The following is a 23,112-nucleotide window of genomic DNA, read 5'->3' as shown; positions in this document are numbered from 1 at the left end:
CCAACGTCCCCAGTGAAAGAGAGTGTCAAATAAAACAGAGGCTTCAGGCTTTTATTTATTTTTAATTTGTCTCTTAGGAGCTGGAGTTGAGGAATTGGGAAAGATCAGTGTGTGTGTGTGTGTGTGTGTGTCGGGACTTGTTCAAAAGAAAGACAGTAACTCAGTAGGCAGCCCAATCTGTAGTCAATGTGTGTGTGTGTGTGCACACACACGTGCGTGTGTGTTTGTGTGTGTGTGTAGGATGTGCATGTGAGCTGAGTGTCTGTGTAGGGTGTGTCTGGGGTGTTTTCAGAAAGGAACAGATATGGAAATGTGCCAGCAGCCCAGCCTTGCCTACTTCTGTGGTTTTGTGTTCCAGGGCAAAGGTTGTTTCTCAACCTTGAATCCTGCTCTTTTTTTTCTCCTTTCCCAACTCTGTTGACTCAACTCTGTGGACTTAGCTCTGTTGCCTTTATAAGGGAGAAGATTAGCCCCTCCAGGTCCTAAAGCGCTAAGTGCTTCAGCTGGCTGGCTTCCTGCAAACAGTTTTGTGAACGAGATCAGAAAGTGAAAGAAAGATGGCCGAGATTTCAAGCCTGCTGGCTGCAGTCTCACTCCTCTCTGCCTGTCAGCAAGGTAAGAATGCAGGAACTGCGTGCGTGTGTGTGTGTGTGTGTGTGTGTGTGTGTGTGTGAGAGAGAGAGAGAGAGAGAGAGAGAGAGAGAGAGAGAGAGAGAGACTGCTTCAGTGTTTGGGTTTCATGCCTGCATTTTGTTGGTAGTCCCCGGTCCGCAGCAGAGTTTGCTCAGGGTGGCCTGGCTGCTGCTCCTTCCCTGAGATGAATAGAGAATGGGAATGTCGCAGAGGTTAGGTTCTCTCTGGGATGTCCTGGGCCTCAGAGCCCAGCGGCTCTGTATTGTTTATGGTGACAGTTCATATCTCAGTGCAGGGAGCACAGGAGTCTCCGGCAGGCTCGTGAGCATGTGACCATGCAGAACACAGATATCCATTAGGCGTGTTCACCAGGAACCTGTTCTGCTTTCTAAAGTTGGTTGTAAACATTTAGCATTTTTGTTTAGTTTTGTTTATGAAAAATTGCCCGTGGCAGATATGACCACCAGGGTAAAGTTCTGCAGAAAGAAGCAGTTTAGATTAAGTAATGAATTCTAAACATTGCAAGATTTCTCCACTAGGATGACTCCACACCCACCTCTGCCTGGATAAACGGAGGCTCTGTCTCTCCCCGGGGAGCAAAGTTACCCAACTCATGCTGCCTTCTTTACATACTCAGTGAGCAGAGTTTCTTACCAAGAGTGCCTGCTTATTCTTTCTGGGGCGTGGCTTCCAGACACCTGGGCTGATAGCTGGGGATAGTGCAGGCTGAACACTGCCGGAAGAGTCCTCACACTCCCCCAGTGGCTAGCTAGCCGGTCTGCTTTGTGGATAAGGGAAAACATTAAACCTTCAAATACATGTTTTGTTTAGCAGCTTCTGTGGAATAGTGCAGGGATTTGCTACCAACTCCTGAAGAGTTTGGGTCTGAGCAAACAGTTAAAAGTCTTGCAGTTGCAAGGAGGCAACAGGGACAAGGGCTGCATGTCTCTTCCCACAGTGCCTCTCTCCCCCACAGAGAGCCTTTTGTGTGCTGGCTCATGCTGAGGACACCGTGTACTGGGACCAGAAGTGAGGCAGTTCGGTGGTGAGGGAAGAAAAGAGAGCAGAAAAATGATGATTGTGGCAGAAAAACAAGTTTAATTGTTGGGGCTGGATCACAGAGAGAGAGACAGAGACAGAGAGAGACAGAGAGACACTGTTTAGCTAGCCAGTTCAATAGAAGTTGGTTTTTCATACAATTCGGACACCTTGTGCCAAGGTACTAGAAGTTCAGGCTTTTAAGACAGACTCACTGGGATCTGTGTGGTCCAGCCTTCTGAAGCCCAACCACACCTGTGTGGTCCAGCCTTCCGGAAGCTGACGGCTCCAGGCCAGGATATTCTGCTTTTCCGTGTCTTCAGCACAGAAAGTTAAACAGGATCCTGAGTAGGAAGTACGTCCATGGTGACTGGCCCAGAATAGGCCCTTACCACTGTTCCCATCCTAAACTTCTTATCTGCAGAGAGAAGCTGCCAAATAGAGAAGGGGCTTTCCAGGGGAAGGCTCTGTGAGTCAGTGGTCCTCAGCGGCGAAGGAAGAAGCCCCTTTTACTACTGTCCCCAGCACACAAGCATCCCCCAGCCCCAGGAAAGAGGAAAGATAAGAGAAAGTCAGTCTTCCCACAGCAGAGATGGAGCCTGTCCACAGTTCCTGAGTGCTGTTTGCAGCTGCCTTCTTCCTGAGGCACCGTTCAGAGTATAGATTGGGGCTTTTACTCCAGAACCTGACCCCAAGCCCAAATGTTCCATCCCATTGTGGAGGCTCCCACACCTGTCGCATTCCCTGAGCTAGGTCCTTACATTGGCTGGTGTGGCAGACAGGCGTGTACTGGCTGCAGTCCACAGACTGGAGAGAAACTGACTTCTCTAGAATGTTTCCGTATTCACAGGCGCCTTCAGAAGCCCCTCCTCGTTCCTGTGCTACTGCGCATTGGTCAATCCAGGAGCACACAGCCTCAATTTGTTTCTGTCCTTAGCTGTTTCCTCCAGGGCTATGAAGCAAATTGGGAGAAATGGTAACAGTACAGGGGCAGGGGTATTGGGGGCCAGAAAGGCCAAGTTCCAGTTTGCCCATAATAGACAGGGCCCCCCTTCTTTTGGCTCCAGTTGGTCCTGTGAGCTATTCGCTCATCCACAGGTATTTTGCCCAGCAAGGGTGTAGTGGAAGGTTGGACAGCACTCATCCCTCTCTTTCAGATCACTTCAGACCTAAGCATTGCGTACTTAGCACATCCCACTGTTTACCTCCTAAGCAACAGCTAACAGGGAGACAAAGGGAAGGGAAGGAGCCTGCTCCGGGAGTCCTTCCTAAGCCAGGCTCCATTCTGACTGACTTCCCTTCCAAGGGCTAGTATGCTGTTTTGGGGAGAGAACATCTCCCTGAATACTCACAGAGGAGAGACAGAAGCCACAGACTTGGTGTGGGGTTTTACAAGAGGAAGCCATTCCTTTGAAAACATCGGTGCGTCAGAAGTGGATGTTGAGATAGTAAAGTGAGACAAAGCAGGTTTGAGGCAACGACCAAGGACAAGAAGCTGGGGGAGATAGTGGGAAGGGAAATGACAGCCGCCAGGAGGTAATCAGGAAGTAAGAGGAGAAGAGGGAGCTGGGGGGTGGGGATTCGGGTGGTAAAGAACTTGCTTTGTAAACGCAAGGACTTGAGTTCGATCCCCCAGGACTCATATAAAAGCAAAATAAAAAATAAAACAAAACAACAACAACAACACCCCCCCCTCCCAAAACTGGGCATGGTGGTGCAGGCCTGCAATCCCAATGCTAGAGAGACAGAGACAGATAGGTCCCTAGGGCTCACTGGCCAGTGTATACTGGGCTCACTCTTCATTGGTGACCAGTGATGTGACAGACTGTAACGCGACATTCCATTCCCTTGCAGGTTATTTTGCTTTCAGGGTCGGACGAGTAAGATCAAAGCACAAGATAGCGCCTCCGGCGGTCACGGGCCCTCTGGAGTTTGAGAGGATATTTCGTGCACAGTAAGTAACGCCTTTCACCCAGGTTCTACCACAGACAGAGTCTGATTAGTAGAAAGAGAAATACAGAAGGCCCTAAATTCATTTTCAGTCACCAGCCACAAGTCATGCTGCCTCAAACGCTGCAACTTAGGAAGAAGAGTGAGTGTCCTTGTCTCTTAAGCATGGTTGCTGATCACAGAGACCTCTCTAGGCCCCGTGAGGGCTCATTAGACTCAGGTGGAACTAACAATTTCATAATTTATTTTCTTCAGCTGTTAATTTCTCCAAGAACCATTTCCTAAAACCCGAAGCATGTGAGGCTGAGACGGCCCAAGTGGAGAGTTCTCAGAGACTCTGATTATCCTGTGTTCCCTGCCTTTCCAGACACACACAGAACCTTTCTGTCACAGACACCACGCCCTTGCCTGTAGACATCAGGGTGACCTTTATATTTCACTCCCAAAGCCCAGTGCTTTGGAAACCATCATCATTATCAATACCTATTTGTCAGTGGGTTCTTTTGTTAATTTTGGGGGGATTTTTCTTTTATGTCTAGGAGTAAGGTTCACCTATATTTTTCCTTGTATAGTTCTTGTCTCATTTTGGCTATTAAAATAAAAATTACACCTTGAATTCGGTTTTGGTAAAGCAAGACCCTTGGGCTGACAACGTGGTCTCTTGATCAGCCTCTTGCCTGCCAAGGGGTTTTATAGGCCATTCTTTCCCTCGGCTTCAAAGTGTATAGGGAATGGCACTGGCAGGACTCAAAACAATTTTAAGAAACATCAAACCATACAAGAAGAAGTCCTTCCTGTCCTAGCCATCTTTAAATACTTTTGGCATGTCAAGTAGCAAGTATTGCTTTGACATCGGTGTGTTTGACACCTAGAAGTAAATGTTTCTTTTATCCAGGGAAGACATGTGCACAGCCTGGAAACAGAGGAGTGACCAGTGTTTACAAGTCCCTGTCTTCTGTGCTTGCCCCTCACATGCCCTCCCATCCCCCACATAGCCACTGGCACCCATTTTGGTCACTTTTGTATTTCTAAACACTGTGATCTCACTGCTGCTTTATTGGTAGATGGTTTTAAGTCTTGCTAGTTGAGGTCTGTCTGTGACAGGACGTCACACCCTTCTCTCTTCATAGTCTTGTAACTGGGTCACTATGTTACATTAAACCCTGAGCCGGTGTTTGTACCATCATGGTTATCATGCCTTTGAAGTGCAGCAGGATAGTGTTCTGTGATTATGTTTCCTTCTTGAATTTTTTTTTTCTTAGCGTTAGTTTGCTTGCTAGTTTAGTTGTCTTTGTTTTCTTAGTTTCATTCCTGAGTCTTCTACAGAATGGAGTCTCTCTTCTGAGTACATGGAGATGCACTAGCAGCCTGCTCACGTCTTCTTCCTGCTGTGGATCCTCTTTTTGCTCCAGGGTAGAGGATGCTCTTAGAGCCACAGCATGGCTGTTTTTCTGGACCTTCCTGTTGCGACCCTAGGATGTTCTTATACTGTCTGGTTTGGATTGCCTGGTACCTGGATTACAATTTTTGTTTTTTGCGTTACTTTGTTTCTTGTTTTCACAGAGCACATTTGTTAGCTGTCTGTTACAGTGATGAATGCATGAGATAAGCACTTGCAGAGTAGAAGGATTTATTTTGGCTCAGGGTTTTAGATATTCTTCTTTGTTGGCTGTATTGTGTATAGCACATACATCACAGTGGAAGCACGTGGTGGGACAATCCCTGTTTACCTATGGGCATGCCAAAAAAAAAAAAAAAAGAGTCTAGGTCCCAGCATCCCCTTTAAGGGTCTACCCAGTGACCTAAGCCCCCCTACTACCTCCACTCTCTGAAATTACACGCCAACTCTGTATCACATAGGGGCCTGTGGGAACTTTCCAGATCTGCTCTAGGAAACCTGTTTGAATGCTTTCTGAGAGGAGCTCGGGTCCATAGAATTTGGGGACTTATTGTCCCCAAATTTGTGTTTAAATACAGCACAGCCTAGCACAGCCTGACATTGCTGATGGCCTGGTGAGGCATTTCTATTTCCAGATCTTATCCGTTCAGAATCGTGAGAGACAATTGTTCCATCACTTTCTCGTGTCTTTGAATGTTGTTGATATTTGTCGTCTAGACCTTGCCATGTGGTATAGGAACTGTGAGAGGCTCTGTGGTATTCTGTGCTCCCCCCCTCCTGTAGATCTCTTCTTCATTGCATCGTGCTAAGCCCCAGAGCAGGCCTCCTAATGGTCCAGAAACTCATGCCCTTCTGTCCTGGGAGATTAACAAAATATTCTCCCTCAATTTCTTCTTCATGCTTTCATTCTTTTTTGAAACATGCTAGCTGCTCTTGAGTTGGTCTTTTAGTTTCCTTTATTTTCAGTCCCTGGTATTTGGGGGCTTTTGTTCTTTTTTTTTTTTTTTTTTGGAGAATTTTTCCCACTGCCTACTGTTTACCAGTTGAAGGATTTTCGCTGATCATTGTTCCGAGTCTGAGTTTAACGTTATTCCCTGATCTTTTGTGGCTGTTGTCAGTGATGTCAAACCACTATGTCTTTGGGTTTTCAGAGGTACAATTTGTTCTTTTCCATTTGAGAATTTCATTAATCACTTAAAGTCTCTAGCGTCATTCCTGTTTAAATAATACTTAGCAAATTTTAATAATATCAAAGCATACAAGTTAAGTCCTACCTATTTCAATTTCCCAAGCCCTTATGGTCTTCGTGTTCAAGTTATTATTTATTTTGAACTTTGTCTTTCATTTTCATGCATAAAGTTAAAAAAACACACATTAAATACATTAAATATGTATGATTCTCTGCATATATGATGGCTTGGCCTGTATCAGTGAACAAACCAAGAATGCTTGTGGCATATACAACCAAGGATGACTGGAGGTGGACACCAGTCACGACATTTGCAAGACTGAGGTTTGAGGCTTGTGTTCTGCACACCCCTCGCTAGAGAGAGCCCAGGAGGAGGGATGTGGCCACATGAGTTGGGGAGGACTCCTAGCTGAGTGAGTTGGCTGGTGTAAACCAGGTGGGACCCTGTAACCCAGAGGTGGGGCACAGCTCAGTGCTAGAATGATTGACTTGTGTACTGACTGCCTTGGGTTCGGCACCATAACCCCACCCTCTCCCAACCTAAGAAAACCACAAAAGGGACTGAACAATCCCTGAACCAACCAAGTCCACAACCGGGGTATAGCAGGCTAGGAAGCAGCATGTGTGAGGCTAAACGCAGGGCCAGAGGTAGGTTCATTTTGACCTGCTTGAACCGAGGGCTCCTCCTGGGAAGGATGAGGGGTCCAGCAGGTTAGGTCTGAGCCATGTCTTGGTTCTTTGTTCCTTCCCACACATTTGATCCTCTGGTTCCTCCCTCCACTTCTGTAACAGGAGTCCTTCCATCCTAGAAATAAAGCTGGACCCCATTCTAAATATTCCTCCAAAGTTGTTATTTATGAACTGAGTACCCAAGCTCAACTCATTTGTCAGAACGCCGTTTGTTTGTTTGCCCACAGTGGAAGAGACTAAGAGGTTAAAATGACAAAATAAAAGAATACCCTCGTAATGTCAAGGTGGGTTTGGAGCTGAGGGAACTTGGCTGGTTCAGTAGCAGCTCCCTGCTTCCTTTGGAGGGGGAAGGGGGCAGTCCTGCCTGATCCCCTTCTTCTTGAACGTTCTGTAGCACGAGTCAAGTTCTTGCCTTACATTCTAAGGTTTGGGACAAATCTGGCTAATTCAGATTGCTTTGGTCAGGAGAATGGCATGTAGGCTTTATGTGAGGTGCCTGGGAAAGACTACCTGGGCCGGGAGGTCTTGGCGGGCTTTTTCTCTGTCTCCTCCACACCGGCTTCCGGCTTCCGTAGTTCTGAGGAAGGGGACCCTTTGTTTTCACCCTGTCCTGGCTGAAGCACTGAATCCTTTCAGCCATCCTTGACTTGAATAGGCAAGCTGCTTTCTCCCCGCCCCTTCTCTCTGCTGCACAGCCCTCAGCAGGGCCACAGTCTCTGCTCAGCCTGTCTCTGAGGAGATGCACATCTCACCAGCATCACTCCACGGTCCTCCAAGCCCTGCTGAGGCGCTCACTTGCCTCCTGCAGCAGGTTGGGGCGATCATCTGGTAAGCTGAATGGTTGCTAACTCGTCCCACTTACTTAAAATTTGAAGCCTGAAATTTTATAACTGAAAACAAATCATCCCAATTCACGTTCAAACCCCTCAAAAAACTAAAGGTAAATTCACAAAGATGGGAGTTTTCAAACGTTCTGTGGCTTTAGAGTGATGCAGGCCATTACGTTTTGTAGTATGTGAGGGAGGAAGAGATGGAGGAGAAAGTGAAGAGAAGGGGGCAGAGAGAGTATCTCCTCCCTCTCCCTCCCTCTCCCCCTCCTCATCCCCCTCCTCTCTCTCACCCCTGGGGGCAGAGGAGAACATCTGGAATCCTGCTCTGTGTATATGTGTGTGTGCACACAGGGGCAGAGGAAGACATTGGTATTCTGCTCTGTGTGTGTGTGTGTGTGTGCTTGTGTATGGTTTACAGTATGTGTGTGTGTGTATGTGGTGTGTGTGAGTGTGTATGTTGGTGTGTGTGTATGTGTGGTGTGTGTGTATGAGTATGTGTGTATGTATGTGCGTGGTGTGTGGTGTGTGTGAGTGTGTATATATGTGGTGTGTGTGGTGTATGTGCGCATGTCCACATGCTTGTATATGGTGTACAATATGTGTGTGGTGTGTGTGAGTGTGTATGTGTGGTGTGTGGGTACCTTGTGGTATGTGTGAGTATGGTGTGTGTGTGAGAGTATTTGTGTGTGAGTGTGTATGTGTGTGGTGTGTGTGTGGTGTGTGCGTGTGTACAGGGCTGGAGGAGGACATCAGGTGTCCTGCTCTATCAGTCTCTATTTCTTTAAGACAGAGCATGTCACTGACCGCAGACCTGAGCTGGCATGGGCAAGCCCCTCTGACCTTCGCGGTGCTGAAGTACACACCCAGCCACAGCCCGGGGTGCTGGGACCTGAGCTTGGGTCCTGTGCTTGCATACTCTCACCCAGTGAGCAATCTCTCCGGCCTGAGCATCTGTAAGGATGCTCACTGCTGCCTGTGAACCGGGCGTTATCTGTGGAGATCTGCGAGCTCTGACCTCCCAGAGCCGCCAGAGAGTTGAGCTTTCAGAAAGGGAGGGGAGTCCATCTCTAAGGCCTCTGCTGCTCTGGAGCTGTGCTAAGCCGTGCAGTGGGCCTGTGAGCAGCGAGGAGGACTCCACAGAGGTGACTAGGAGCCAAGGTCCGGGCCACCAAGCGGGACGTGGCCACAGCAGGCTGGAGCAGCTTCCGGTGGCGAAAGCGCACGGAGAGAACTTTAAGCTCTCAGGCGCTGCTTGATGAAGCCACTCTCTCGGCGCCTTTGTTTCTTGTGGGCAGGGTCTTATGTACATTTGGGGGTGAGTTGGGGTCTGACAGCAGATGCTGACTGAGATGTTAAGGATGCTTCGTATGGATGTGGAGGGCCGTCGGGTGCTGCCCCGACATCACGGTCTTCTTCCTGGGGTGCTGTGGTCATGTGACAGGAACCTGGTCAGGAGTAGGTGAAACACCTACTTCCTCAGGTGTGAGGGTACTGGGGTTTCTGAACCCACCTCGACCTCACCATGTTTCCTGGCACGGTCCACCGCTCCACAGCTTACCCTCCAGGGTATTAGCTGGAAGCACTATACACCCTTTATCCATGAGTTGGACAAAGAGGATGCCTGAGATCGTGAATGGTTCAGTGGGGAGGCCGGTGACAGGCAGGGGCAATCTGGAGCAGAGCTGCAGGCCATGACTCCTCCTGCGCTCCTCCTCAGAGGCTCAGCGGCTGCCTGCGTGGTGGTGAGAATTAGCCCTACCCCCCCACCCCTGCTGCCACCAGGACACACCCCCTGCTGACTCCCACAGGCCACTTACCCAACAAGGAACAATTAAGTCAATTAAATAACTAATTCTAAATTTTTGAGGTGCTCATGGATAGGACTGGTATTGGTTTAGGACCCCCAAGATTAAGTTCTCAGCACAAAGGGGATTTATTTGCCCCGGAGGGACAGAGGGCAGGGAATAAGAGATAAGGACAGGAGATAGAGCAGGAAGGGGACAAAGGGAGGGGGGAGGGCATTTGTCCCAGAGTGGGACCAAGGACTGGCTCTGGATAGAGAGGAGACAGAGACATGGCCTGTGAGAAAATCACAGTTTATAAAGCTAAAGAGGGAAGCCCTGTGTTAATGAAGTGGGCATGTTATCAGGTGAGCCAAAGAGGCCTTTTCATTACTGGACTTTAATATTTTGATAGCTGGACCTTGGTAGTTGGCCTCAGGAGGAGGAAGTGGCCAAATAAGGGAATGGGTCGTGGTGGTTACCTTTAGGAGTGTAATCTAAGGGGTTTTAGCAAGGCAGAGGGAATAGGAGAGAAGGGCAAGGCGTGCCAGACGCACGCACGCACGCACGCACGCACGCACGAGCTGGCCAGAGTCCCTTCACTTCACTATATAGCTCAGCCTCCCGGAGTGCTGGGACTCCAGCTCCGGATCACCATGTAACCGTAACCTGTCTCTATAAGAAGAAATTTAGATTATGTCTCCACCTATACATGAACTCCTGCAACCTCTCACCCAGAGGCCTTCTCTGGCATGATAAGCTGTCACTCTGACCCTTCTGACAAGAGTCATAATTCACAGGGCTTCTTGCTTCCCAGAGTTCACAGAACAGGCCATATCACCTGTGATTTTGCAGCTGCTGAGTCAGGGTGAATCAGCAAAAACAGAGGAGCGAGGAGAGGAGGAGAGATCTTTAAAAACCTCACCGAAATGCCTGGCCTATTTTTATTTTTAAAAGCTTCCCTCTCTGCAGTGAACACAGGCTTAGGAAGGTTCTAAGGCTGGCCAGCTTTGAGAATGTCCCCCTCTCTAGCTTTCAGAATGAGGTTGTTACACACTCGTAAAAGCTGTATGTTCAGGAGTCTATTAACTGGAAGATATGCTGAGAAAAGTTTCATGTCAGAGGCTCCTCCCACCAAGAGGGTCACCCTAAGTAATGAGGTTTTGAGAATGGCAGAACCTTTCTTGTTCTCAGTGTGCATGACTCAGGGACTTAGGGGTGTCCTAGTTACTGTCCTATTGCTGTGATAAGAGACCATAATCAAGGAAGAAAGGATTTATTGGGTCTTGAAGTGCCAGAAGGTTGAAGTCCATGACAATTGTCTTAGGGTGTTACTGCTGTGAGCAGATAACACGACCAAGGCAACTCTTAAGAGGACAACATTTAATTGGGACTGGCTTACAGGTTCAGAGGTTCAGTCCGTTATCATCAAGGTGGGAGCATGGCGGCAGCGTCCAGGCAGGCATGGTGCAGGAGGAGCTGAGAGTTCTACATCTTCATCTGAAGGCTGCTGGCAGAATACTGGATTCCAGGCATCTAGGCGGAGGGTCTTAAAGCCCATGCCCGCAGTGTTACACGTACTCCTACAAGGCCATACCCACTCCAAAAAGGCCACACCCACTCCACCAAGGCCACACCTTCTAGTAGAGCCTCTCCCTGGGCCAAGCATATACAAACCATGATAACCATCCTGGTTGGGATCTTGGCAGCAGGCAGGCATGGCGCTACAGTAGTAGCTGAGAGCTTACGTCTCCTATAAGTAGGAGGCAGAAGAGCTAACCGGCCTGACATGGGCTTTTAGAACCTCAAAGCCCACCCTCGGAGACATACCTCCTCCAACTAGGCCACATCCCCTAATTCATACTAGGCACTCGACCAAACCAGGGGACTAAGCATTTAAACAGATGAGCCTACAGGGATGGGGAAGGGGGTGTGGATGGATGGGCATGTGTTTCCTTTAAACTACCACGGTGGGTGTTGGAAAATCCGTGGTCACCAAATGCCAACCTGAGCCAGTGGTTCTTGAGTTCCAAATGGGGGTAAGCAAAGGGATAAGGGCTTTAGTGAGGGTCAGTAAGGAAACGTGAGAGAAATTCCTGAGAGTGGGAGGGGTTCCCAGAGAGGAGAAAAAAAAATCATCAAATTGTTTCACGTGGGAATTTTTATAGGACTTACGGTAAAAATGAGGCAATGGCTAATGTACTTTCTGTTGCATTGGTTTTCTGGGTTGTCACAGGCAGAGCCAATAGAAACCCTCAAACTTTGCATGCCACCTGACCCAAAGAGGGAGATAGATGCTAAAGCTACTTGCTCACCGCCCACCCAGTCAAGGGTGCTGGAAGCCCTCTATGGCTGCTGCCCTTGACTGTCTGTTGACTCTTAGTCTGCCAGCCATCTGCCCTGCAGGTGTCTTGGTGGCTGTGACGGACGACGGTGACGATGCTTTCATTGTTCCCACATTTACAGGAGCAGCTTGTGTCACAGCTGCCACGTGAATCTGCAGTCTTTCTTCTCCCTCAGGGGTGAGGCCGTAGTCTCTGGTATGGTGTGATCTGGGGTGGTCTCCTTTCTAGACTAGGTGGATGTCGCTGGTAGGGCAGCCACGCCTTGCATATATTCTCCAAAGAATGGTGCGGGGCTGGGGCCTCAGGGAAGCCAGCTGGCCTGCTGACACCGGCTCAGAGCTCTGAGCTCCGCTCTCTCTCTCTCTCTCTCTCTCTCTCTCTCTCCTTATCTACTTGGTTGTCTCTTAGTTGCTGGCCCTCTTAACTTATCTTCCTTGGCATTCCCGACTTTATTGTTTTAACTCTAACCTTCCTGTTAATCTATCTGTTATCTGTTTTCACGTAGGATTTGCTATCAGAACGTACTCTTCCCTGTCCCTTATAACTCGCAGTGAGCTGCTCCTGCGTCTGAGTAGCCCACAGAGAGGGGAGGGCAAGGTTGCAGCTTCTATTCATAGTTTTTCTTAGAATCCCATCATTTTCCTTCTGTGTGATCTTTAACACATACAGTATTGTTTTCTAGTTAAGTATCCAAATTCTCAGAGGTGTAACACAATGGAAGTTGTGCCACACGGAGGTCACAGGGCTGAGCCCCAGAGGTATACGGCAGTAGGCGTGACACCCAGGACTGACTACAGCAGTTGGGGTGGGCATGGATTGTCTGATGCAATAGGGATCATGCCTGGCTGATGTCCAGGAAACGGCTGGAGTTCTTTGCTTCTGGGTCCCTAGATGTGCATAGTGGATGGTTAGACTGCTGGGTGGAGCTACGGTCCTAGCAGTGGTAAGAGCTCCTTCTTTCTGGGGTTCAGGAAAGAGTGGTCCATTTTTCAGTGGTCCACTGTGGCTGACAAGTCTTGGGTCTGTGCTTTATAATACAGTTTGGTCTGCCCAGACACACACATGTACCCCTGGCTCTAGTTTGATGAAAGTGCTACCTTTGTACCTGTGGGGATGCATTTGCTCTCGGTCTGTGCCCATGGACGGTGCTGGACAGAGGGTGGTGTCTGTGGATGAGTCCAGGGCTGCTTCCCTTTGCATGTGTATTAGACATGGAGCCAAAGGCTGCTTGTACACTGCAGTCACCCTGGGCAAGGCACAGGCTGCAGCCACTGCTCCACACGCTGTGGAGGAATTCTGAGCACACGTGATCACCACCGGACCCAGCGCTTTCAGCTTTTACCATTGTCTCCCTTAAGCCTCATGTCTCCTAAAACATTTTGGCACCAGACAAACCAGGGCAATGGATCAGGGCTGTACTGGTTTCAAAACTTGGTATCTCAAGTGCAGGCCAAGCAGGACCCTTGCGCCCCCTACTGGCCCTCTAGAGAAGACCTTGTCAGTTAGTCTCCCTGGTGTGGAATTCCAGGTCCCTGGTGACATTTACTTCCAACAGTGACTGCCCCTCCCCTCCTATATGTTTATTAGGGGTGTCAGTGTGCAAAGAACTCAGGGCTGTTGTACCAGGGGGGCTGTGAGCAGAAAATGTGTAGACACAGCCTGTCCTCCTGACCCTAGGTTGGATATAAAGGGAAGGGAATATTTGACAGGTGATCTTTGCTAACTGTGATCATGAAGGGCAATTGGTACCAGAATTTCCTACCAAACCTTTCAAGGAGAGTATCAACTGTAGCTGTTTAGGTGGCTAGAAAGATGCTAAAATTGTTTCCATGTCGGCTTGTCCTGTCAGTGAAAATAATTAGCTGCTGATACTTTAGTGGAGAGGTTTTCAGAATCCGGTCCCCTTATCTTGAGTGCATCTGTTTACTCTGACAGTTATCTCGGGGCACACCACACTATCATCATCATGCTACAGGGCTTTTAGGGGCTCAGAGGTGCTGCTGGCGGGAGAGGGTGTGGTCACAGCGTGGAGGAATGGAGGAAGTGCTGATGGCTGGGCAGCTTGGGACTCCGGGGGTGTCAATGTGAAGCCATACTACCAGGTAGACAGCCACAAAGAGCAGAGACCCCGACGGGCAGCCAGAGAATGATTTCTGATGTCCGAAAGACGATAATGAGAAACAGACAAGGATACTGGTGATGGTTAATCATTGTAAACGGACTAGATTCAAAATCCCTTAGGAGACACACCTCTGAGCTCGTCTCCAGGGCTGATTCTTGAGAGGTTTAACTGAGGAGGAAAGACACGTCCATCCCACGAGCTGTGGTCTCAGACTAAATTAAAGGTATAAAAGGAAGAGGCCAGCAGAACACCAGCAGCCATCTCTTTCTGTTACTGACTGGGGAGTGGGTGTGGCCACTGCTCCCCACCGGTCACCAAGCCTTCCCGGCCTCAGCAGACTGTGAACGAGATACACTGCACCTTAGAGGAGCCAAAGTTTCAGGCGTGTCTGCAAAGGTGAGTCCAGGAGTGACTCCTGCTTGTAATAGGATAAGGGACCCATTTCTTGGGAGATAAAGAAGATGTATAAAGTAGCGTGCCCTAGCACTCAAGGCTTCGCCGTCTTTCCACAAGCATACATAAAGCTTCTGTCCACTCTTGCCTGATCTCAATGGCCTCTGACTGCCCTCTGCTCAGGCCGTTTCTTAGCACAACATTCGTATTTTCTTGATTACTTCTGGGAGTTGGGGTGTTCCCAGTGACCCAGTCCCAGCTTCAAGCAGCTGGCTGTCCTCAGTGTACTTGGTATTGTCCTTGGGGTCTGGAGCATTGTCTATATCTGGGTGTCCTGGCTAATTTTATGTCAGCTTGACACGAGCTGGAGTGATCTGAAGAGAAGGAAGCTCAATTGAGAAAATGCCTCCACAAGATGCAGCTGTGAGGCCTTCTCTCAGTTGGTGACTGATGGGGACATGTCCAGCCCATGGTGACTGGTGCTATCTCTGGGCACAGTCCAGAGTTCTATAAAGAAAGCAGGCCAGTGAGCAGCTCCCGCCATGGCCTCTGCATCAGCTCCTGCCTCCTGGTTCCTGCCCTGTGTGAGGTCCTGTCCTGGCTTCCTTCAGAGAGGAACAGTGCTGTGCAAGTGTAAGCTTTCTGGTTCGGAGTCTCTCTAAGCTTTTCACCAAGGTGATCCCCCCACCGCAGGCTGTTCTCCATTGAGGAGTTCTCCAGCTTGAGCTGCACAAAGACACACACACCAACCCTCCGTTCTCATTTCTGTTTTCTTCCAAGAGGCTTCCTTCCTCTTACATGCAGGGGTACAAAACCACATCAGTGTGTCGGCCTCTGTGGACAGACCCCCAAAGAGACCACAGGCTCCTAGACTCTTCCCCACGGTGAAACTGGGTGTGGCTAGGAGCCTCTGTGTTGTATCTCTTTGTTCCTCAAAAGGCTACACCAAGGTCATTAATTCACTGCAAAGAAAAATCTGAAAATAGACTTTTGTGAATGATGCTTCCGAGGTGTTTAAAACGCCACAGCTAATTTTGAATAAGGAGGTGTGGGAAAACTCAGTCTTTATGTTTGGAGTAATTTAGGGTGTACCATGAAACCTAATAAAGGATGGGCCAGTTGGGTGATGTTTCTAAAAAGGGACAGGAAATTGCCCTGACTGTGGAAGGGTTACACACACACACACACACACACACACACACACCCCGCCCCGTGATGTTCTCTGGAAAAGATTCTATGGAGAGAGAAGTTCTGGGAATTAGGTTCTTAGTTTTAGCTAACTTGTTATTCTTCCTATGAAATATATAAAGTAACTTTTCACTTAACATGCCATCGCTACTTAAAAACTTATAAACCCATTACATGCAAAAACACACCAGGAACATTCCAGGGCTGCAGAGAAAACCATCTTTGTCACTTTTCTGAGTGCCAGAGCCTACGCTTAGGCTCCCGAGGGGAGCTTCCTGGCCACTGGTGCCCTTCTGGGCCTTAAAGACATGACAAGAAGACAGAGAAGGAAGCATTTCCATATCAACACTGCCCATTTCCCATTTTTCAGACCCCTGGAGAACAAAAGGGCCTCAGTGGTTTTGTGGTGAAGTTAGGACTTTCCATGTGTGCCTCAGGATTCAGCAGCAGCCAGGGCTTCTGTGTGAATGTGGGATTTGCCTATTGTTACCTTCCTCTCTTCTCAAGGACAAGGATTACACTTAGAGCCTTGCATGTGCTAGGAAAACATGCCAACACTAAGAAATGCCCCAGCTCTTAAAAAAGATTTTATTATTATTTTTATTTTTGTGTCTGTGTGTGTCTCTGTGTCTGTGCACATGTGTATGGGGGCCTGCAGAGGCCACAAGAGGGCACCGAGTGTCCTGGATCTGGAGTTACAGGGGCTGTGCTCCACTGGGCGTGGGAACCGAGCTCAGGCCCTCTACAAGTGCCAAACGGTCCCCTCCAGCTCCACTCCATCCCAGCCCCATTTCTGAAGTTTTTGTTTTGAGACAAGGGCTCAGGATGGCCTTGAACTTACTCTAGAGCCCAGGTAGGGAGTAAATGTAAAAAATGCTTGTTTCACCTGCCCCCCCCCCCATAGCTGAGATGACAGATATGTGTCACTAGGCTCAGAAATGACAGATTATTCTTGCTTAACTTCACTCAGATGAGCACTGAGAACTGTGTCTTCCCTGACTGAGCTATCTGCTCATAAATTAGAGCTAACCTGCTACTGAACCTCACCATCCCCTTCTCTGCTAGGCACTAGGAGTTAACTAACTGTAGCTCCCGGAGAACTTCCTTGTGCTTAAAATAGTATCAAAATCGCCATCCGACTTTCCCACAAATAGAGGCAACAGAACTCTTCTGTCTGCTAATTTTAATTTTCACTTCATGTCTACAATTGTTTTGCCTGCATGGATATCTGTGCAGCACGTGTGTGCCTGGTACACACGGAGACCAGAGGAGAGGATGAGATTTATTGGAACTGGAGACAGACTCATGGGTGCTTAGGATTCAACTCCGGATCCTCCGTATGAGCTGTCAGTGCTCTTAAAAGGGCATCAGCCAACTAACTGGTTACTTTCCCACTGCATAGAATGGGAATTAGATGTGTTCATTTCTTTACTTCAGAAGCTTTTAGGGGAATGATTTAAAGACTCAAGTGGAGAACTAAGGGTGTGAATTTTTAAGAAGAAACATGTTTAATGTGACTTGAGTAGCCTCTTGGGCTACTTGGATAAGGTATGGAAATCTCTTTAGGCTCTGGAGGCCTGTCTCTTAGAAACTGAGCCATGATACACTTCACTAGTGGCCATTTGTGTATAGGAGAATGACTCTTGGGCCCCGCTCTGTGGTTTGAGCAATGTCTGAATCTCACTTTGAAAGACTCTTTTTAAGTGGAAGGATCCTTTAAATTTTCGGCATAAGTTCTTGTATTATTTTTGCTTGAATTGATGGAATGCTCACCTGCAGATGGAAAATCAATACATTAGTGTGTGTTTCTTCATGGATTAAGTTTCATCTTTATTTGTCCCTCTACAGGCAAAACTGTTTGGAGTTTTATACCATATTCGTCGTAACGCTGTGGACGGCTGGATGGTACTTCCATCAAGGTAATTATAAGACACAACAACTCATTGACTTCATTGACATCAACTCAGATGACTGTGGTGTTTCAACACAACTAAGGGGCAGATAGATGACCCTGTGGCTACTGATGCTGGAAATGACTTTGACTATAAGAAGCAATGCCTGCATACATCCAAATTCTAGGTGTGCTCATGTGGCCTCAATGCGATTTAGTTCAAGAATTAAAAAATAAAACCCAACACTAGCAGTTGGATATAGAGGGGTAAATACCCGAGACTCCAGGAGTCAGAAAGAGACTGTGTCTCAAAAAGCACGCACTGATAACGTGGCTCAGTGGAAGCATGCAGGGCCAAGAGGCTGGGTCCGAGCAGATACGCACTCTCCAATACAAGCATCTCGGATGAGGTAGGACTCATGCAAGGTTGTCTACCCATAGAACACACATAGCTCGAAACAAACTCCATGCTAGACACTCAGGGATAAAAACGACATGGACCTTGTCTTCAGATCCAATAATCTAATTAAACTGGATGATCAGAACACAGAAAACAATTCACTTTTACAACAGCAATGTTCATAGTTCTGTAGGATTTAAAACATTCATATGATATAGTCAATGTTTGATTCCTACTTTACATATGGGGAAATGGAGGCACACAGGTGTTAATAAGTTGTCTGGCCTGCTAGTCACCAGTGTGGAGACATCTTCCATTCAAGGACATAGCAGGGCTATTGATACCTGTCCCAACAACCTATGTTTTGAAGGTCCAGAAGGACCTGCTTCTTGGATGCCACAAGTTTGCAAGCATGCCCTTTCTATTTGGCTGAAGTTTCCTTGGTGAGCTAAGGGCTTTGCATACCCATGGATTCAGGGGTTGGACCTGCAAGGATACATTAGCTGGAGAAATAGAATCCCCTTTGATTCCTGGTGACTGCAAAGGTCTCATTTGGGTATGCATTTGATTGGTAAGATTTAAATAAACTAAAATCCAGCTGCTTCCAAGGAACCTTCATCAATCTGTTTCTTGCGACTTTTTTCCTGTCCACCAAGGAATTTCAGATACTTTAGAGAATAACTTTTTAACTTTACTCAACTCATTCTTCTGTTCCTTAATGGTACAAGTGGAAGTGGCTGTTCCTCTTTATCTAAGGGCATATTAACAATGAATAAAGGACGTGCCATTAGATAATGGGATTCTGTCTCTGTTTCTTGACTCTTCAGATTTTCCCATGGTGGCCCAAATGAGGCTGATTGCCTAGAAGAAAAGGTTCTTGGGTAACTTGTCATTCTTTTCTCTCCTGATGTAAGTTGCGTACTGAGATGCTTCTGGCTGTTCATTGGCTTTGGGGGACTAATTCAGCAGGCTGGCATAGTAGATCTCAACAGAGAGCATGCCAAGAATCTTTAACATCCGGAGATGCCAGGCAGCTCTGCCTCTACTCTGGGTTCCCATGTTCTGATTCTTTGGTGCCTTCTCCCTCCAACAGCATCCCCCACAACTCCTCCTGTTCCCTGTCCCACAGCACCCCGGAGCTTTTTTACAACACTTTCAAGCCTGCAATTTTCTTCTCTCCATCCCTTGTCTTCTTCATTGATAGAATAAAGGTGCTGGGGAAATGGCTCAGTTGTTAGAGTGCCAGCCATAAAGACTTAAGTTCTGATTCCAGCATCCATATAGAGAGCCTGGTGCAGAGAAGCACATGCAACCATAACCCAGCGACAAGAAAGTTTGCTGGAGACGGGCTCCAGCCAATGAGCTATGAGCTCAACAAGAGACCCCTGGCTAAGAAATTGTGAGGTTGGGGATAGTGACTGAGGAAGTTACATCATATCTGATATGAGGAAGATACCTGGCATCAGTCTCTGGCTTTCATACCTGCACACATGCAAACATGTCCACACACAAGGAAGCCACATGGACATGGACAAAATGCAACACACACATATATACACACACATACACATGCACACACATACACATGCACATACACATTTGTACACACATACATACACAGGCACATATGTGTACACACATGCACACAAACATGCATACACACATTTGCACACACATATGCATACACATACATACACAGGCACACATGTGTACATACATGCACACACACATGCACACACACACACCTCTATCATATAAAGGAGCAGCTATGGGTAAAAAAGAAAGTTTTTTCCCTTCATTTTGGGGTGCTGAGGATGAAATCCAAAGAACTGAGCATGCTTGCCAAGAGCGATTCTGAACAACAGGCCCTGTCCTAGAATAATAATGTCATAAGGGTAGAGCTGATGACCAAATCTTTAGAAAAACACCTGGCATATACTGGAAATTAGAAAAAAAATCTGGGTGGCCAAATACAATAGTGAATTTAATTATTCAGCATGTCACAGACAGAAGCTCAATGGTTCCTAACGCTGCGACCCTTCAATACAGTTCCTCATGTTGTGGTGACTCTCAACCACAAAATTATTTTCTTTGCTACTCCATAAGTGTAATTTTTGCTACTGTTATAAACTTTGATGCAAACACTTGCGTTTTATGGTGGTCTTAGTGACCTCTGCTATAAGGCCATTCATCCTCAAGGTGTCTCAGCCCATAGGTTGAGATCTGTTGCTCTAGACATTCAGTTGGCATCGGTGAGGAGCTCATTTAGAGACAACATCAATGTTTGATTGGTCAGAATGACAGCACATCCTGTTGTGCTTTGCATATTTGGGGGATAAAACTTAGATGCGGTAAAATGCACAGATCTTAGGTATTCAAGGAAGTTTCACAGAGCAGCACACTTGTGGGTATCAGTTCTCTATCAAGATATGCAACATGGCTGCCACCCAGGAGGCCACTCTTGTCCCCACACTCATCCTGTTCTGTTCCTTCCATTGCTCTGGTTTTTCTGCAGTTTGGTTTTTCCCATTCCAGAGCTTCATCTGGTTGGAATAATATAGAACGCTCCGAGGTGCAACGCCTCAGCCCACAGCTGAGGGCTACTGAGATTCAGGTGTCTGTGCAGTAGCAGGGGCGGAGGATGATACCATTTGGTTATGGAGTCTCCCAGTGAGGAATCCCAGACTAGTTCATCTTCTGGTGGCCATGAACACATAGCTCATAGCTATGGTGACCAATCACAGTTCTCAGGAATGTTCTCAAACGGGTCTTTTTATGGACAGGTGCCTTCCTGTTTCTAGAGTAAACACGTAGGAACAGAATAGTTGGTTAAATGAAATTTAACTCTTACGAGAAACTTCCAGAACTTTCCCTAAACGGTCTGTGTGGTTTTGCATCCTACTTCTGATGTGTGTGGATTCCACCCGTTCTTTATTCATTCCATTTTATATTGTTGCTCTTTAAAATTCTAGTCGTGCTGGACATGGTGGCTCACGCCTTTGACCCCAGCACTCGGGGTGGGGGGGCAGAGGCAGGTGGATGTCTGAGTTCAAGGCCAGCCTTATCTACAATGTTCTAGGAAAGCCAGGGCTACACAGAGAAGCCTTGTCTCAAAAATATAAATAAATAAATAAACGAATGAATGAATGAATGAATGAATGATTCTAGCCGTTCTTTTGGGTACTTGAAGACAGCATCTTACTGTACTTTAAAAACATTTTAAAAGGAGCATGTTTTACTTATTATGATTGCTTGTATGTGTGTGCTTATATGTGTGTGCATGCTACGTGTATGTTGGAGCATGTTCTACAGAGTCCACATGGAGACCAAAGGACAATGTTGTGGAGTCCGGGCTCTCCTTCCTGCTTTCTTGGCTGCTAGAGACAGAATTCCGTTTCCACGTTTCCACGCTTGAGCTGCAGGCTGGCCCCACCCACGGAGACATCTCCCGGGCTCTCACTGCCGTTTTAACCAGTCGTTTGATGACCTTGAATTGTCTTGAAGCATTTATCTTATGTGATTACTGGCACACTTATTTATCATATCGTGTGAATTGCATATTCAAATATTTTACTTATTTAGAAAAGCTGTTTTTCTCTTATTATCTTTAGGATTTTTAAAAAATATATTCTGGACATATTTATTTCATCGGGAAAATATTTTTAAAAATACTTTCTCACTCTCCACACTTTATTTTGAGAGATATTCATTAAATTCTCTAACTTTTCTTGATGTCATTTCTTCCATAGATATTGCAGCCTGTCTGGGTCTCCTGTACATATATGCCCGTCACAAGTATTTCTGGGGCTACGCAGAAGCTGCTGAGAAAAGGTAAGGAGAGCCTGGTCATAGCATGTTTGTGCAAGTACGGTAGGGTTAGTTTGCTGTTCTTGAGAGTCACTGAGAACACATGTAATATTGGTGACCAAAATGAGGCAGGCCACACGATTAGGAGTGAGATGAGAAAATGAAAGTGTCATCTGCTTGTTGCACAAGAGCTTTGTTTGTTTGTTTTGTTTTCGAGATAAGGTTTCTTGGTATAGCCTTGGCTGTCCTGGAACTAGCTTTGTAGAAGCGGGCCTCGAACTCAGAGAGATCACCTGCTTCTCTGCTTCTGCCTTGAGTGCTGGGATTAAAGACACAAGGCACCAGCAGCTGGTGGCACGTGGACTCTTAATCCCAGCGAGACTTCAGCACTGTTTCTGGCGTGCTCAGGCAGGTCACCACTGGGCAGGCGCCAGTTGACCTCTGCTTGGTATTCTCTTGACATTTCGTGGAAGTTCTGAACAGTCCAGCAGTGAGCAGCCTTTACCAGGACCCGGAAGGCTTCAGCACAGCCAGTTTGACACCCTGCCCTCTCTCTCTCTCTCTCTCTCTCTCTCTCTCTCTCTCTCTCTCTCTCTCTCATGTTCACTCTGCAGGCTCACTGGTTTCCTGCTAAGCCTGGGCGTTTTGACGGTGCTGACTGTCCTCGCTGTCCTGGGGATAGGAAGCAGATTCCTGGACGAGTACCTGGACTTTCATGTTGCCAAGAAACTGAGGAAGCCCTTTTAAGTTTGTCTCTTCCCTTTCATGCTTGTAGAGGCCATCACCACTCTGAAAACAACATGATGTCATGTGTTAAATAAAACTTTGAAGACTTTTATGTGTCCTGTTGTTGTGACTTTGTGGAAAAAGCACCCTTTGGCAGAATCCGGCCCTGCTTGAGAAGTGAGTTTCCCCATGTGGGCTCACCTACACCAGGTGTGTAAGTCCTGGGCTCTTAGGATGCGTTTCGAAGGTGTGACTGTTTCAGTGAGGACGAAGCTTGACCCACGTGCTGGCTTCTGTCCGATGAAGAGTCTCAGGTAGAGGCGCCTCAGGCAGATGGCTACAGCAGAGCAACAAAGGCCAAGAGGTAATGTCTCTCTCTCTCTCTCTCTCTCTCTCTCTCTCTCACACACACACACACACACACACACACACACACACACACATGACACAGCCTCATCAACTAATCACAGCTCTGTCTGGGAAGGTGCATTTTGTGAAGAACAAAGAAAAAAAGAGAGACATTGCATCATTTTAAGGACTCCCCCAGGGGAAGTGTTCATTCCCCTTGACAGAGGATCTTAGATCCCCGCCGACAGTGGCAGCATCTAACCTGCCTTCCATGGGTTGTGGTGTAATTGAGGACACAGGAGAAGCCAGGTGTCCCCTTGGTGAGCAGTCACTACCTGGCACTATTCATTTGATATTTCAGCTTCTCTTCTGACAATTGGGA

The 23,112-nt window shown here is 47.4% G+C and overlaps 1 protein-coding gene across 1 annotated transcript; it reads left to right on the top strand.

Moving 5' to 3' along the window:
* The first annotated feature begins 327 nt into the window (after positions 1-327).
* Mgst2 (microsomal glutathione S-transferase 2) lies at positions 328-22,494 on the top strand. Its single transcript, XM_052180545.1, has 5 exons — positions 328-615; positions 3,526-3,625; positions 17,407-17,477; positions 21,599-21,680; positions 22,271-22,494. Exons 1-5 carry the CDS (start codon positions 558-560, stop codon positions 22,401-22,403), a joined length of 444 nt encoding a protein of 147 aa, XP_052036505.1. The 5' UTR covers positions 328-557; the 3' UTR covers positions 22,404-22,494.
* Positions 22,495-23,112: the final 618 nt, after the last annotated feature.

Source organism: Apodemus sylvaticus, chromosome 4, assembly GCF_947179515.1.
Source record: "Apodemus sylvaticus chromosome 4, mApoSyl1.1, whole genome shotgun sequence".
NCBI lineage: Eukaryota > Metazoa > Chordata > Mammalia > Rodentia > Muridae > Apodemus > Apodemus sylvaticus.
This window is presented reverse-complemented; position numbering and strand designations above follow the sequence as displayed.